The 13,135-nt window shown below is 39.6% G+C and overlaps 1 protein-coding gene across 1 annotated transcript; it reads left to right on the forward strand.

Annotated features, from left to right (window-relative positions):
* Window positions 1-6,668: 6,668 nt before the first annotated feature.
* On the forward strand, window positions 6,669-7,613 carry LOC310649974 (olfactory receptor 10AG1-like; the record flags this gene model as incomplete). Its single annotated transcript, XM_083378805.1, has 1 exon — window positions 6,669-7,613. The coding sequence occupies one exon, from the start codon at window positions 6,669-6,671 to the stop codon at window positions 7,611-7,613; it is 945 nt and encodes a 314-aa protein (XP_083234931.1).
* Window positions 7,614-13,135: the final 5,522 nt, after the last annotated feature.

A 13,135-nucleotide genomic window follows, 5' to 3' on the forward strand; every position in this document is an offset into this window, starting at 1 on the left:
ATGTTTTTCATTTGTATGTACTCAGTAATTTGGATTAAATCCTTGGAAATAGGAAAGAAAGGCTGCAATTTTAATTTAAAATGACCTGTGAATTTATTTGTGATTATGTTATCTTAGTGAATCACACAGTCACTTTAGGATCTTTTTCTCAGAACTCAGAACTGAAGTGTGGATGTGTTTTAATTGGTTGCTCTGCATGTAGTAATTTCTGTTACTGTTTCTGGGATTCTACAAATCATGAAAATTCAATAACAATTACAAGCACTTTTACATATATCCTTTGAAATACATCCCTTCTACATCTGAAATTTTGCATTAATATTCCAGCTAGGAAATAAAAAATACGAGTGATTTAGGCATTAGGGTAGAGACTGGGAGACTGGGAATTCTAGTCCAACCCAAGGGATAAAGACAGCTGGGTGACCTTGGGCCAATCATTTTCTCTCAGCCCGTGGAAAAACACAAGGGCAAAATTTATTTTTTTTTAAATTTAATTTAATAATATTTCTATACCGCCCTTCTCCCTGAGGACTCAGGGCGGTTCACAGGGCAAGAATAAAATACAAACATTTCTGGAAAACCTTGCCAAGAAAACCAAAGGTACATGTCCAGGCAATTTCTGGAAATCAGACAGAATTGAATGGAAGAAAAAAATGTAGGGGAAGGATTGGAGAAAAGTGACTTAAATCAAAGGAAAGTTAATTTCCCATTAGATGGAATTTGGCTCCATTACATACCACCAATAATCAGCCATTCCTAGATGGCCTTTTTTTTTATCTAGACAGAGCATCAAGAAGTACAGGCTCAAAAGATTTAAATGTTAAAGCATTAGTGAAAAGCTGACAATAAAACTCTCTTAATGTTCCACTGGATATCCTTTGAAAATAAAACATCTTCTCATGAAGTTGCCTAACGTGAGGAACCAAACTATAAAACATGATCTTACTTTGTCGATCCCTTTCTGATTGTTTTTTAGAGAAGGACGACACTTCTTAAGGAAAGCCTGGAATTCTGTAATATTCGCTGAAAGTCCTGATGATTCCTCTGCCGTAGAAAAATCTTCATATAATCTTTCTTCTGGAAAAATAAATGTTTAGTGTTACGGAGGCTGTTTACATAAACCGACCTCAAAGACTGGTCTCCTAGGGGGAGCCAAAACTCCAGAGAAACTGGAGGACATTATTCTCTAACAAGTATCATGACAGACACCCCAAAGCTCCTCCTGGGGATTTGGTAAAAGAGTACCAGAGGACAACTTGGACCAGAGGAAATAATTTCTTGGCCTTCCTGAAGGCCTTGAAAACCTGTTTCTTCCCTCATTCCTAGGGGCAGGATTCTCAAAGATCCTCATCTGTAGGGTTTTTATATTGTGTTGTAGGCAGCCTCAATTTCTTTTAATTGGTGTTGTTTTTAGTATTTATACTGTGTTGGCTGCTCAATGGTCAGGGACAATATAAGTTATTCCATCATTGGCACTGGACTACACTTCCTATAAAACTCAGTCAAGAGGGGAAATGGTTAGAAAGTCCTGCAAATTGAAACCAAAATATTCAGCATCGCAGGCCATTGAGTTTCCTAACCCTGCTCTAATTAATGCTCCCCAAGGTCCAGGTTGTCCTCTGATATTCCTTTACCAAATCCCCAGAACGAATCTTCGGGCTTCTGTCAGGAGATCTTGTTAAAGAAAAAAGTCCCTTTGTCTCTCTGCAATTTCTGATCCTCAAGGAGTCAAATGATTTTAAAGGCTCCTTCATAGTCTTTGAAGTTGGCTGATACAAAATGCCTGCATAAATTGTTTATTATTATTTTTTATTTAATTATTTCATTTTGTTCTCAGGCTTTGATCTGAAGGATACCATGTAAAATGACAACCAGTCCTGCATCATTGAGTTTGTCTTGCTGGGCTTCTCAGATTTCCCGTCTCTGCAAGGAATTCTCTTTTGTCTGGTTCTAATATTCTACATGATGGGCAACGGGCTGGTTTTTGTCCTCACCGTTGCTAGTCCTCACCTTCATACTTCTATGTACATCTTTGTTTCGCACTTGTCTTTTTTGGAAATCAGCTACTCCTCGTCATAAGCTTAAAGTTGCTAGGGACCTTGTTATCAGGCAATCATACCATATCGTTTTGGGGTTGTGGGTGTCAGTTATGTTTCTTTATTCACTTCGGTATCACTGAGTGTTTTCTTCTTTGTGCTATGGCATATGACCACTATGTTGCCATTTGCAATCCCTTGCAATACCCATATATCATGAACTACAGGATATGTGCTAAGCTAGCTCCTGCCTCATGGACCATTGGTACTTTTTTGGGGTTGGGGCATTCAGTTTCAATCTTTACTCTTCCCTTCTGTGGGTTGAATAAAATCAGCCATTTCTTCTGTGATCTTATGCCTGTTCTCAAACTGACTTCCGCCAATACCCATAAAAATGAAGTGGCCAATGCAATACTCACTGTGATATTTGTCCTTATTCCCTTTGTCTTCATCCTCTTTTCTCACATCTTCATCATATCTGCTATCCTCATGATGCCAGCAGCCAAGAACAGGTGCAAAGCCTTTTCCATTTGTTCCTCGCATCTCACTGTTGTCTTCATTTTCTTTGGAACCGTCATGGTTACCTACATTCATCCCAACTCATCGTCTTCTGTGGATGATAAAAGGTTCCTTGCCCTGCTCTACACAGTAGTCACCTAAAGCTTGAACCCCATCATTTACAGCTTGAGGAACGAAGAGATAAAAACTGCTTTCAAGAAATTAGTAGCAAACAAACATGTTTTCTTTAAGGATTAACCCAAGTATATCAAGTTTCATCTCTTCACCAGATCAAAATCTTACACAAGAATTTAAGGGGTAGAATGAATTCAAGAAAATGCCAGTGGCAGATGTGACTTTAAGTCCAAAATGATCCAAAGTGTGTAATAGACTTATCTGAAGAGCTGTGGTGGTGCAGTGGTTAGAATGCAGTATTGCAGCCTAACTCTGCTGATTGCCAGGAGTTCAATACTGACCGGCTCAAGGTTGACTCAGCCTTTCATCCTTCCAAGGTTGGCAAAATGAGGACCCAGATTGTTGGGAGCAATAGTCTATAAACCACTTAGAGAGGGCTATAAAGCTGTGTGAAGCAGTATATAAGTCTAAGTGTTATTGCTAAAGAAATGGAGACACCTGAAAAATCCCTATTTGTTATTTGGATATTTTGACAATTTTATTTACTCTGGGAACATGTTTTGCAGGGTAGATGTTTAATTTAAGACCATATAGCCAGGCCAGTGCTTTTTTTCCCTGAGAAAACATATTTGAGTTCGGGACTTTTAATTTGACGCTGAATGTCTTAGGCAGAAGAAAGAGACAGAAGATCTCAACTGTGGGACAGCTATATGTGTGGTTTGAGGCTTAGAGTGGGCAGTTCCAGGTTTGTTATTCTTTTCTCATGTCCGTAATAATAAATTATCTGAGTGAAGCCTGCCCAATAAGTGGAAAGTTGAATAGAACAAAAATGAGAAAAAAATAAATGGAGGTGATCAAAATCTAGGTAAGCCAGAAGGAAATTAATCTGTGAGTCAATGAGCTGGTAAAATGTACCTTCCCCATCTATATGTAAACTGTATTCATTACAGAACCTATGGATTGATCCTCCCATTTTGACTGCTTATAGTGCGCTTGCAAGAAAGCATTGACAGGAAGCTGAAGTGACGGGAAGAAGATTCCGTCAGAAACTTGTGGCTCAGTAAACCAAATGGTGTATATTAGCCAGCCATATCTCAGAATAGTATGGCTGTCATGCTTACTTGGTAGGAATGGATTATATAATAATGAAGTCAGTTTAAAAAAATGTTTAAAAAACCCACTCTTTTTATAAAAAAACAAAGAGCCATTTTAATAAAGCACAAAAATAAATGCATCATTTATTTAGTGTATGGCATCTACAGAGATCATGCAATCACTGATATATAAATATAAGTTCAAATAAAGTATCAGCAAATTTGTGTGTGTGTGTGTGTGTGTGTGTGTGTGTGTGTGTACATACACACAAGGATGATGGTTCATTCTCCGAGCTTGTGGGTTGGTTTCCGAACGTTTCATTATCAGGCTAAATAACATCTTCAGTGGGGTTTAGAGAATGTCAGTGTCAGTGTTCTGTTTATAAGGGCTTCAGGTGTGCGTGTGTCAAGTGAGGGTCTTGTGATAGGTCAGGTATGAGTCATCAGTGAGAGCCTTATGATGGTCTTAAAACAGTTCTTTTAAGAATTTATTTACAAAAGTTATTGGATCACAAATCCACATTTTGCAACTAAATATAGAAGGCCTAAGTAGAAATAAATTGAGTATGTAAGCAGACTGGTCATAGATAATAGGATGGAAGTGGTATCACCACTAAGAGCCTTGGTGGAGCAGTGGGCTAATGCCTCCTTAAGTAACACCAGCTGCCTGCAATTAGTGTAGGTTCTCATCCCACCAGGCTCAAGGTTGACTCAGCCTTCCATCCTTCCCAGGTAGGTAAAATGAGGACCCAGATTGTTGGGGGCAATTAAACTGACTTTGTACTAATGCCGCTTGGGGGTGTGTGTGAAAGCCCTAATAAGCAGGCATATACATAGAATGAAGGCTACTGCTAAGCTTGTAAGCCGCCCTGAGTCTTCAGAGAAGGGTGGGATATAAATGGAATTAAAATAAAATAAAATAAAATAAATAAAATAAAATAAAATAAAATAAAATAAGATACTAATTTTGCTAACAACAAACAGATTAAAGCTAAAGGGAAGATCCCAGGGTACAAAATTGCACCCGGCATAATGTCTAATCTTCATGGCTCTATAATGCATATAATGAGAATGGGGAAACATTAACAAACTGGATACAGCAGAATGAGCTTCACCTAGAACCGAAGAAGCTTCTTGAATGAGAAGCAAAACGTCTTCAACGAAAAAACGAAGTTCAATTGCCTTTTGAAAAAAAGCACCTTTGGGACAACCATGACCTGAATGATTGAGAATCTGCATAGACACCCATCTTATGGTGCCAAAGACAGGAAAACCTTCCATTCTGCAAAATGGCAAAATTAAACAAACCCAGATGTATCACTGAAAGAAGAATAATCCCACTATCCCTTCAAACAATATTATTCTGAATGTTTTAATGGTTGATAAATAATTGAAAGAGATAGAATATATTAAGTCAGATTCCTCACTCACTCTGACTAAGGTCTTACCTTACCAAGACAAGAATTCAGAAGAAAGAGAATAACAGGTAAGATCCCATTTGCATGATGAGTTTTGGAGTGGCAGCACTATGATTTTCTAGTATGGCAATTCATACCCACTCCTCAAAAAGACGAAATTCTCATCAGATTAATGAAGTTTCCCCTCAAGGTTTGTTGGTTCTAATCAAAAAGGAGGTGTTAATGGAAAGATTTGTTTTAATTAATTTTTATTTTTATTTTCTTCTATAAACCCAAAAGAAGGGTGTGACCTAAACCCAATAATGTGATAGAGACCGTGTTTACAATGTATCAGAAATGTTTTGGTGATTCAAACTTGGCCCAGAAATGAAGGAGATAAAAAGGCAATTAATTTTGCCAAAAAAAAGAGAAAGATTCATGGTAATTTTGCTTGCAGTTAGTGTTAACTTTTTAAAACCATGGCATTATTGACTTAAAAGAAGACAATTCTACACAAGGGCGTCATAAATGTCATGATCTATTTCAAGTTAGTAGCTACTTCCTGGTTAAGTGGTTTCACTGGGTTTTCTAACTCTACTCTACAGAATCTTTCCCCTAAGGTCCATTAAAGTCGACTGGTTCTAATCCAAGAAGGAACTGTTGACAGTTTATTTTAATTCATTTATTGTTGTCTTCTTCTATAAACCAAAAAGAATGGCATGACCTAAATACAATAATGTGATAGATAAAAAGCTTAGAAAGTATCAGAAAAGTCTTGGCGATTCAAACTCAGCCCAGAAATGAACAAGATAAAAAAGCAATTTATTTTCTTCCAAAAAATAAAGAGATATATTTTATTCTCCTTGCATGGTGATTTTGTTTGCAGTGAATGCTAACTCCTTATAGTTATGGCATTATGATTTAAAGGAAAAATATTCCACTGCAATGTCATTATGAACTTCAACATCATAATTTGGAAAGTATCTACTACCGGTTAGTAGCTACTTCCTGGCTAAGTGGTTTTCACTGGGTTTTCTAACAGTACTCTGCAGAAACTTCCCCTAAGGTCCATCCATTTACCAAATTCCCAGGATGAATCCTTAGGCTTCTGTCAGGAGATCTCGTTAAAGAAAAAAGTCCCCTCGTCTCTCTGCAATTTCTGATCCTCTAGGAGTCAACTGACTTTAAAGGCTCCTTCACAGTCTTTGATGTTGGCTGATGCAAAATCACCAGTGTATATGAGTACATCCGAAGGTAAAATATTCCTTCTTTCCAGAAATATCAGAAAAATATTCAAAAGTAAGATTAATACTTACTACCTTTCCTAAGGTCCTGTTTGGTGGGTTGGTTCTTCCTGTTGGGCAACATTATTGAATATGTTATTGATCTAGCTCATTAGCAGCAGTAGAAGGAAACAGAAGCTAGATTTCAATGTTAACACGCTTATTTCCTCTTGAAGGATTGCTTAATTCTTTATTTAATGATCCTTTTGTATTCTCAGGCTTACCATGAAGAAAGACAACCAATCCTGTTTGGTCGAGATTGTCCTTCTAGGCTTCTCCGATTTCCAGTCCATGCGAGAGCTTCTCTTTTGCCTGTTTCTAATGTTCTACCTCATTGCTTTGATAGGCAACAGTCTGATTTTGATCCTCACCATTCTCAATCCAACCCTTCACACCCCAATGTATTTCTTCCTCTGGAATTTGTCTTTTTTGGAAATTGGCTACACCTCTACCATCAGCCCAAAGATGCTAGTGGACATATTATCAGAAAAGCGGACTATATCCTTTTGGGCCTGTGGTTGTCAAATGTGTTTCTTCATTCTCTTTGGTCTCAGCGAGTGTTGCCTTCTTTGTGTCATGTCGTATGACCGCTATGTTGCTATTTGCAAACCCTTGCAATACCCATATATTATGAAATACAGAAAATGTGCTAAGCTTGCTGCTGTGTCATGGGCCATTGGTATTTTTGTGAGTTTGGGACAATCTATTTCCATCTTCACCCTTCCCTTCTGTGGATCAGATAGAATCAACCATTTCTTCTGTGATATTAAGCAAGTTCTGAGATTGTCTTCCACTAATACCTACAAGGATGAACTGGCCATTGCCATACTAGTTGTTCTAATTATCTTGACACCCCTTTTGCTCATCCTCTTTTCCTACATCCTCATCCTCTCCACTATTTTCAACATGCCCGGGGCCAAAAACAGGCGCAAAGCATTTTCCACTTGTTCCTCGCATCTCACTGTGGTCTGTATTTTCTATGGAACTGCCATTTTTACCTACATTCATCCCAACTCAGAATATTCCATGGACGGTAACAGATTCCTTGCCCTGCTCTACACAATGGTGACCCCAAGCCTGAATCCCATCATTTACAGCTTGAGGAATAAAGAGATAAAAGCTGCTTTCAAAAAATCTGTAACAAAGAAACAGGTCTCCTTTATGGAATAATCCGAGTATATCTGCAGAAATAACCTCTTCATTACAATGTGGCTGTCATGCACATATTTATGTGGTACATTGGATTCTAGGGGATATTAGTGGCAGATTTCACCCTTTAAAGCAGAATCACTTAGAGATTGATAAATTTATTCAAAACAAGGGAGAACCCTGAAAGGTAACCTCAGTGTATTGTTGTGGTGGAGTTCAAATAAAAGGTTGATGGCTCATCTGCTCAGAAAATCCGCAAAAGGAGACTGCAAAAGGAAGGCCATAAAAGATGTTTTTAAGGAATCATTAGCAAGGAGATGGATCTTATTTATCTAATAATACAAGAATGCAGTTGTTTTCATCCCTTTATCAGAGGCAATTCTTGTTCACATATTATTTGTAAAAATGAACTCCAGCAGGTACTCCTAATAAATGTTTCTCTTTCCTTCTGTATGACCCAAAGTTGGTAATAATTTATTTCAAGAAGCTAAGAGCCCTGACAGAAAACCTAATTTTTTGGTCTGGTAAAACAAGTAAATGATTGAAAAGCCATTTCCTTACAAGGAAGGAAACCAGACAGCTGAAGGAATGTGGGAAGAAAGAAGAAAGAGGCAATGTGTGGAGAAAGAAGGACCAGGTGAGAAGCAGGGTGTATGACACAGGTTAGGAGAAAAAGAGGCTAAGCTGAAAGGTGGGTTTAAACATGTCATCAGTTTAGAATCATTAAAGGTAAAGGTAAAGGTTCTCCCGCACATGCATGCTAGTCGTTTCTGACTCTAGGGGCCGGTGCTCATCTCCATTTCAAAGCCAAAGAGCCAGCGCTTGTCCGAGGACGTCTCCGTGGTCATGTGGCCAGCATGACTAGATGCCAAAGGCACACAGAATGCTGTTACCTTCCCACCGTAGTGGTCCCTATTTTTCTACTTGCATTTTTACGTGATTTCAAACTGCTAGGTTGGCAGAAGCTGGGATGAGTAACAGGCGCTCACTCTGTTACGCGGCACTCGGGATTCGACCTTCCAAACTGCCGACCTTCTGATCGACAAGCTCAGCATCCTAACCCACTGAGCCACCGCGTCATCTCTCATATCAAAACAAAGAAGGGCATACCATTGCCATCATTAGTTGAGTGTGATCAAATACCAGACAACAGGGAAGAGATTCCCACTCCAGAAGCTGCATATCACCATCCCCACTTAAGGCACCTGGCTACTGAGATTTCTCCAATGGACATAGATGCTGACATCTTAGTCTTGCTGGGAAGAGACATTCTCAGAGTTCATAAAGTACGTCAGCATTACAATGGACCTGATGATGCCCCATACGCACAAAGACTTGACCTAGGCTAGGTAATAGTGGGAGATATATGCGTAAATAGAACGCGCACACCATCAGAGATCAACTCCTTCAAAACTCACGTGTTGAGGAATGGGAGTGTATCTCACTTCAGACAATACCCTCACCACCATGAAGAAAAGGAGAAGCCTCTTCACATCATCCAGGTATCTGATGTTATTCCCATCACCTGTGATGATAACTTAGGCAGCACAGATACTACATGCTTTGTCACAAAAGACCTGACTCTAGCCCTCCGTGAATTATGTTGACCTTTATCTAACACCAATTTAGCTTTGCCCATTAGTTTACTAGAATCTGGTATCAAATATAGCAATAATAAGCTCTTCTATCCTTTGAGCTCAACAAATATCCTGGTTATTTGCATTTGAAAACAGGTTCATTGAAAGAACAATGCATGAATATCAACCATTTCATTGGGTTATGTTTGAACCACGGGACATGATACAAGTACATTGAAATATTGATTGATTTACTGACAGCTCTGGATTAAAAGATATGCATAAAGAGGAATGGGGTTAAAGTCCCTCCTGATAGACTAACTCAGATTAGAATCAAAATGTGATTGGCTATAGTTGGGGGTTTTGAAAAAACAAGGAGGCAATATTCTACAAACACAATTTCTGGATAGGGAGAGGGAAAGATAGGGAGTTCCTATTGCTTGCTTTCCCAGAACTCTGCTCACCTCATGGTATCTTCTCCAAACTTAGCATCATTGCTTGGCCTTTTCAAAGTTGTATGACTGAACTGATAGTTTTACTTACTCTTGAAAAATGTTTTTGCAGAAGGGATAGTTGTCTAATACGAGCTTACATTGCTGTGCCAGAGCTTTGTTTTTGCTGGGAAAGTAATATTTGGGTTAGGAGCTTCTAATCTGAACTTCAGAAATACTAGCACGTGTGACTTATTACTTTAATGCAAAGGGAAATAAAGAAGCATCAGGAAGTATTATTTATTCAGGTATGTATACAACTGAGCACTGAATTCAGAGATGGTACCACCTAAATACTTTGAACTAATTTTGATTTTTTTAAAAAAAATATATTTCCATGAATATCAGTTTTTTTAATAAAATTGCAATAATAAACTAATTATGTTTCTCTGTTCTTCCTTATTAAAAAAACCCTCTGTTATCCATTTATATATTTATATGTTATTAGAGTGTTATTATCCTGTTTTGATGTATTTCTCTCCACATTCTTCTCATTCTTCACTGACAAATCTATTGAAGCCCTGATTTAATATCTACAAATGTAGTAACTGCAACTCTGGTGACATAACCACCATTCTCAGTGCATAGAAATAGATAACCATATCAACAGATCCTGAGAATAGTAACAATATTGTAAACAGGGCTTTTTTGTCATAGAATGCATAGAACGCGTTCCAGCACCTTTTTTGACAGATTTTCAACTTCCACAGAAACAATAGTTTCTCACGCTGCTTTGGGGGAAGACCTCTGGCTCCTGCTGCCCCCAACAGGGGAACAGTGTGTGGTTAGTCCCGGGACACGATTCACATGCTTGCACCCGTCAGACTCAGCTGCTGTCTCCTGCATGGGCTGTGCTACTCCCTCTGTTGGCTTCCCAAAGCCAACAGGAATTGCCCGGACCTGATTGTTGACAGCTGTCTCTGCACTGTTGAGCACTCAGAGCAGAGGCGAGTTGGCAGGAACTTTGTACACCTCCCTGCTGCCCAACCACACCGTCTCCTTGTGAGTATAAGAGAGGACCGGGAATGGGAGGTGGGGGGAGCAGTGCTTAATTCTACGTAGAGGCTCAGATCGAGTCCCTGCCAATCCTCAACAGAAATGCTTGGACAATGAAAACCTCGGACAGGAGGAAGAGCACTGCAGGGTGGGCAGGCAGGTGTTTTGCTCCGCTGTGGCTTGAGGTGGCACTTTTTTCAGTGCCATTGTAACTTCGAACAGTCACTAAGCAAACTGTTGTAAGTCAAGGACTACCTGTACTTCATCACTTTTTTCCTTTTTATTGGTCAAGTTTTTGACACCTTGCTAGGCGATTGGTGGTACTCGGATGTTGTCATATCCTAAAAGTGGTACAATGGGTGAAAAGATTGAAAAGCCCTGCTTTGGAGAATAGGTTGAACCCCTCTTCTTTGTGGCAGCCCCTCAAATATTGGAACACTGCTATCATGTCACCTCCTAGTCTTTTTTTTCCTCACTAGTTTATACATGCCCAATTCCTGTAACTGTTCTTCATATATTTTAGCCTTCAGTCCGCTAATCTTCTTTGTTGCTCTTCTCTTCGCTCTTTTTAGAGTCTCAACATCTTTTTTATATTGTGGTGACCAAAACTGGGTACAATTTTCCAAGTGTGGTCTAACATTTGGTTTGTGTAAAAGCTGACAGACAAGTTAAAAATTGGACGACATAAAAAGTAGGGAAAGGAAAAGTAGATGATTAGTAACTATATAAAGCAGAAAGAAAGAGGCTATAGATTTTGCAATTCATCAAGCATTTGGAATAAAGCAGAAAGGAGTTGGGGTGATGCACTTCTTCAAAAGAAGCAAGGTTCTTCATGCAAAGTTATTCTGAATGCTTTAATCCTTCAGATGGAGTATAATAAGCTGCCTGCTCCACTCAGCTTCTCTGAATTTTTATGTATTCTGGAGGAAACTGCAATATAAGATCTCTTTGCAGCGTAACGATTTCTGAGGTTTGGGCCATCATCCCCCAAACCGAATAAATTTGCTTTCCTGAAATTAATCAAGTATCAAGAGCCCCTTCTATTTCCCATTGCAAAATAAAGACCTAAATGAAGTACCTATTCTAATTTATTTCTGTTCTGCTTTCTTCCTATAAAGCAAAGAGACTGGTGTAAACCAGGGATTTTTAAACACGGCCACTTTAAAATAAGTGAACTTCAGCTTCCTCTTTTTCAAGTCTATATATCTTAAAGCAGCCAAGTTTGGAAAGTAATGATGTAAACCAAAATCATGCAAAGCTTAGAAAGTCTAAAAATATCTTAGAGGGTTCAAAGTCAAGGATGAGTCTTTTCAGATGAGTCTTCTAGGACCGTTGTCCCCAACCTTTTGGGCACCAGGGACTGGTTCCGTGGAGAAAGGTTTTTCCTCGGACTGGAGGGTGTGTGGTTTTGTGTGCTGCCAGCATCCCATTGTTGTGACTCAGGGCCAGCCTGTGGGTCCGACAGCCGGGTCCGATGTATCGGAGGACTCAGATGCAGGGGAGGAGGGAGACGAACCGGCTGATGATGGTTTGGAGGCTTTGCAGAGTCCTCAGCCGGGAACCTCTTCTCAGCTGCGTGAGCCCGAGAGTGCGGAGGATGATGACCCACAGCTGGCCCTGTTCAAGGACGCCCGACGCAGGAGGCAGACGAGCAGGGACAAACAAAGAAAGGCTATGGGACTCCTCGGGAGGAGGCACAGGGAGACCACGCCCTGAGCTCTCTATAAAAGAAGTGTTTGGGGAGGGGCTGGTTGCTGAAAGCAACTTTTCCGTTTGAGAAGTCAAGCTCTTGTATTTTTGTAACAGTGTAATTAAAACTTGGCAGAAGCCTTTTGGTCTTGGACGCTTTCCAGTCTCTTCTTTTGATTAGGGGTGCGAGAAGAGGGCTGGTTCAGAACACCCATGGATGGGGCTTTGCTTGTTTGCGCAGACCGGTTGCTGACATGCTGCGGCCCAGTATCAGTCCACGGACCGGGGGTTGAGGACTATGCTCTAGGTCTAGGAAAGATAAATAAAAGCTAGACAGTATCCCTAAAGATTGTCTCATACAGGTAGTACTCAACTTATAACCACAATTGAGCCTAAAATTTCTGTTACTGAGACATTTGTTAAGTGAATTTTGCCACCTTTTTGCCACAGTTGTTAAGTTGTTAAGTTAGTAACACAGTTGTAAAGCGAATCTGGCTTCCCATTCATTTTGCTTGTCAGAAGGTCACAAAAGGTGATCACATGACCCCAAAACACTGCAACTATCATGAATGGGTCAGTTGCCGAGGGTCTGCATTTTCATCATGGGACCACAGGGATGCTGCAGTGGTTGTGTGAAAAACGGTCAGAAGTCACTTTTTTCAGTGCCATTGTAACTTCAAACGGTCCCTAAATGAACTGTAGTAAATCAAGGACTACTTGTATTAAAAGCTCCACATGGAAAAATGCTATTATCTCTGGACAGAGTTATAACTTAGCTTGCACTGTATGT

Source organism: Vipera ursinii, assembly GCF_947247035.1.
Source record: "Vipera ursinii genome assembly, chromosome: Z".
In the NCBI taxonomy this organism is placed as follows: domain Eukaryota; kingdom Metazoa; phylum Chordata; class Lepidosauria; order Squamata; family Viperidae; genus Vipera; species Vipera ursinii.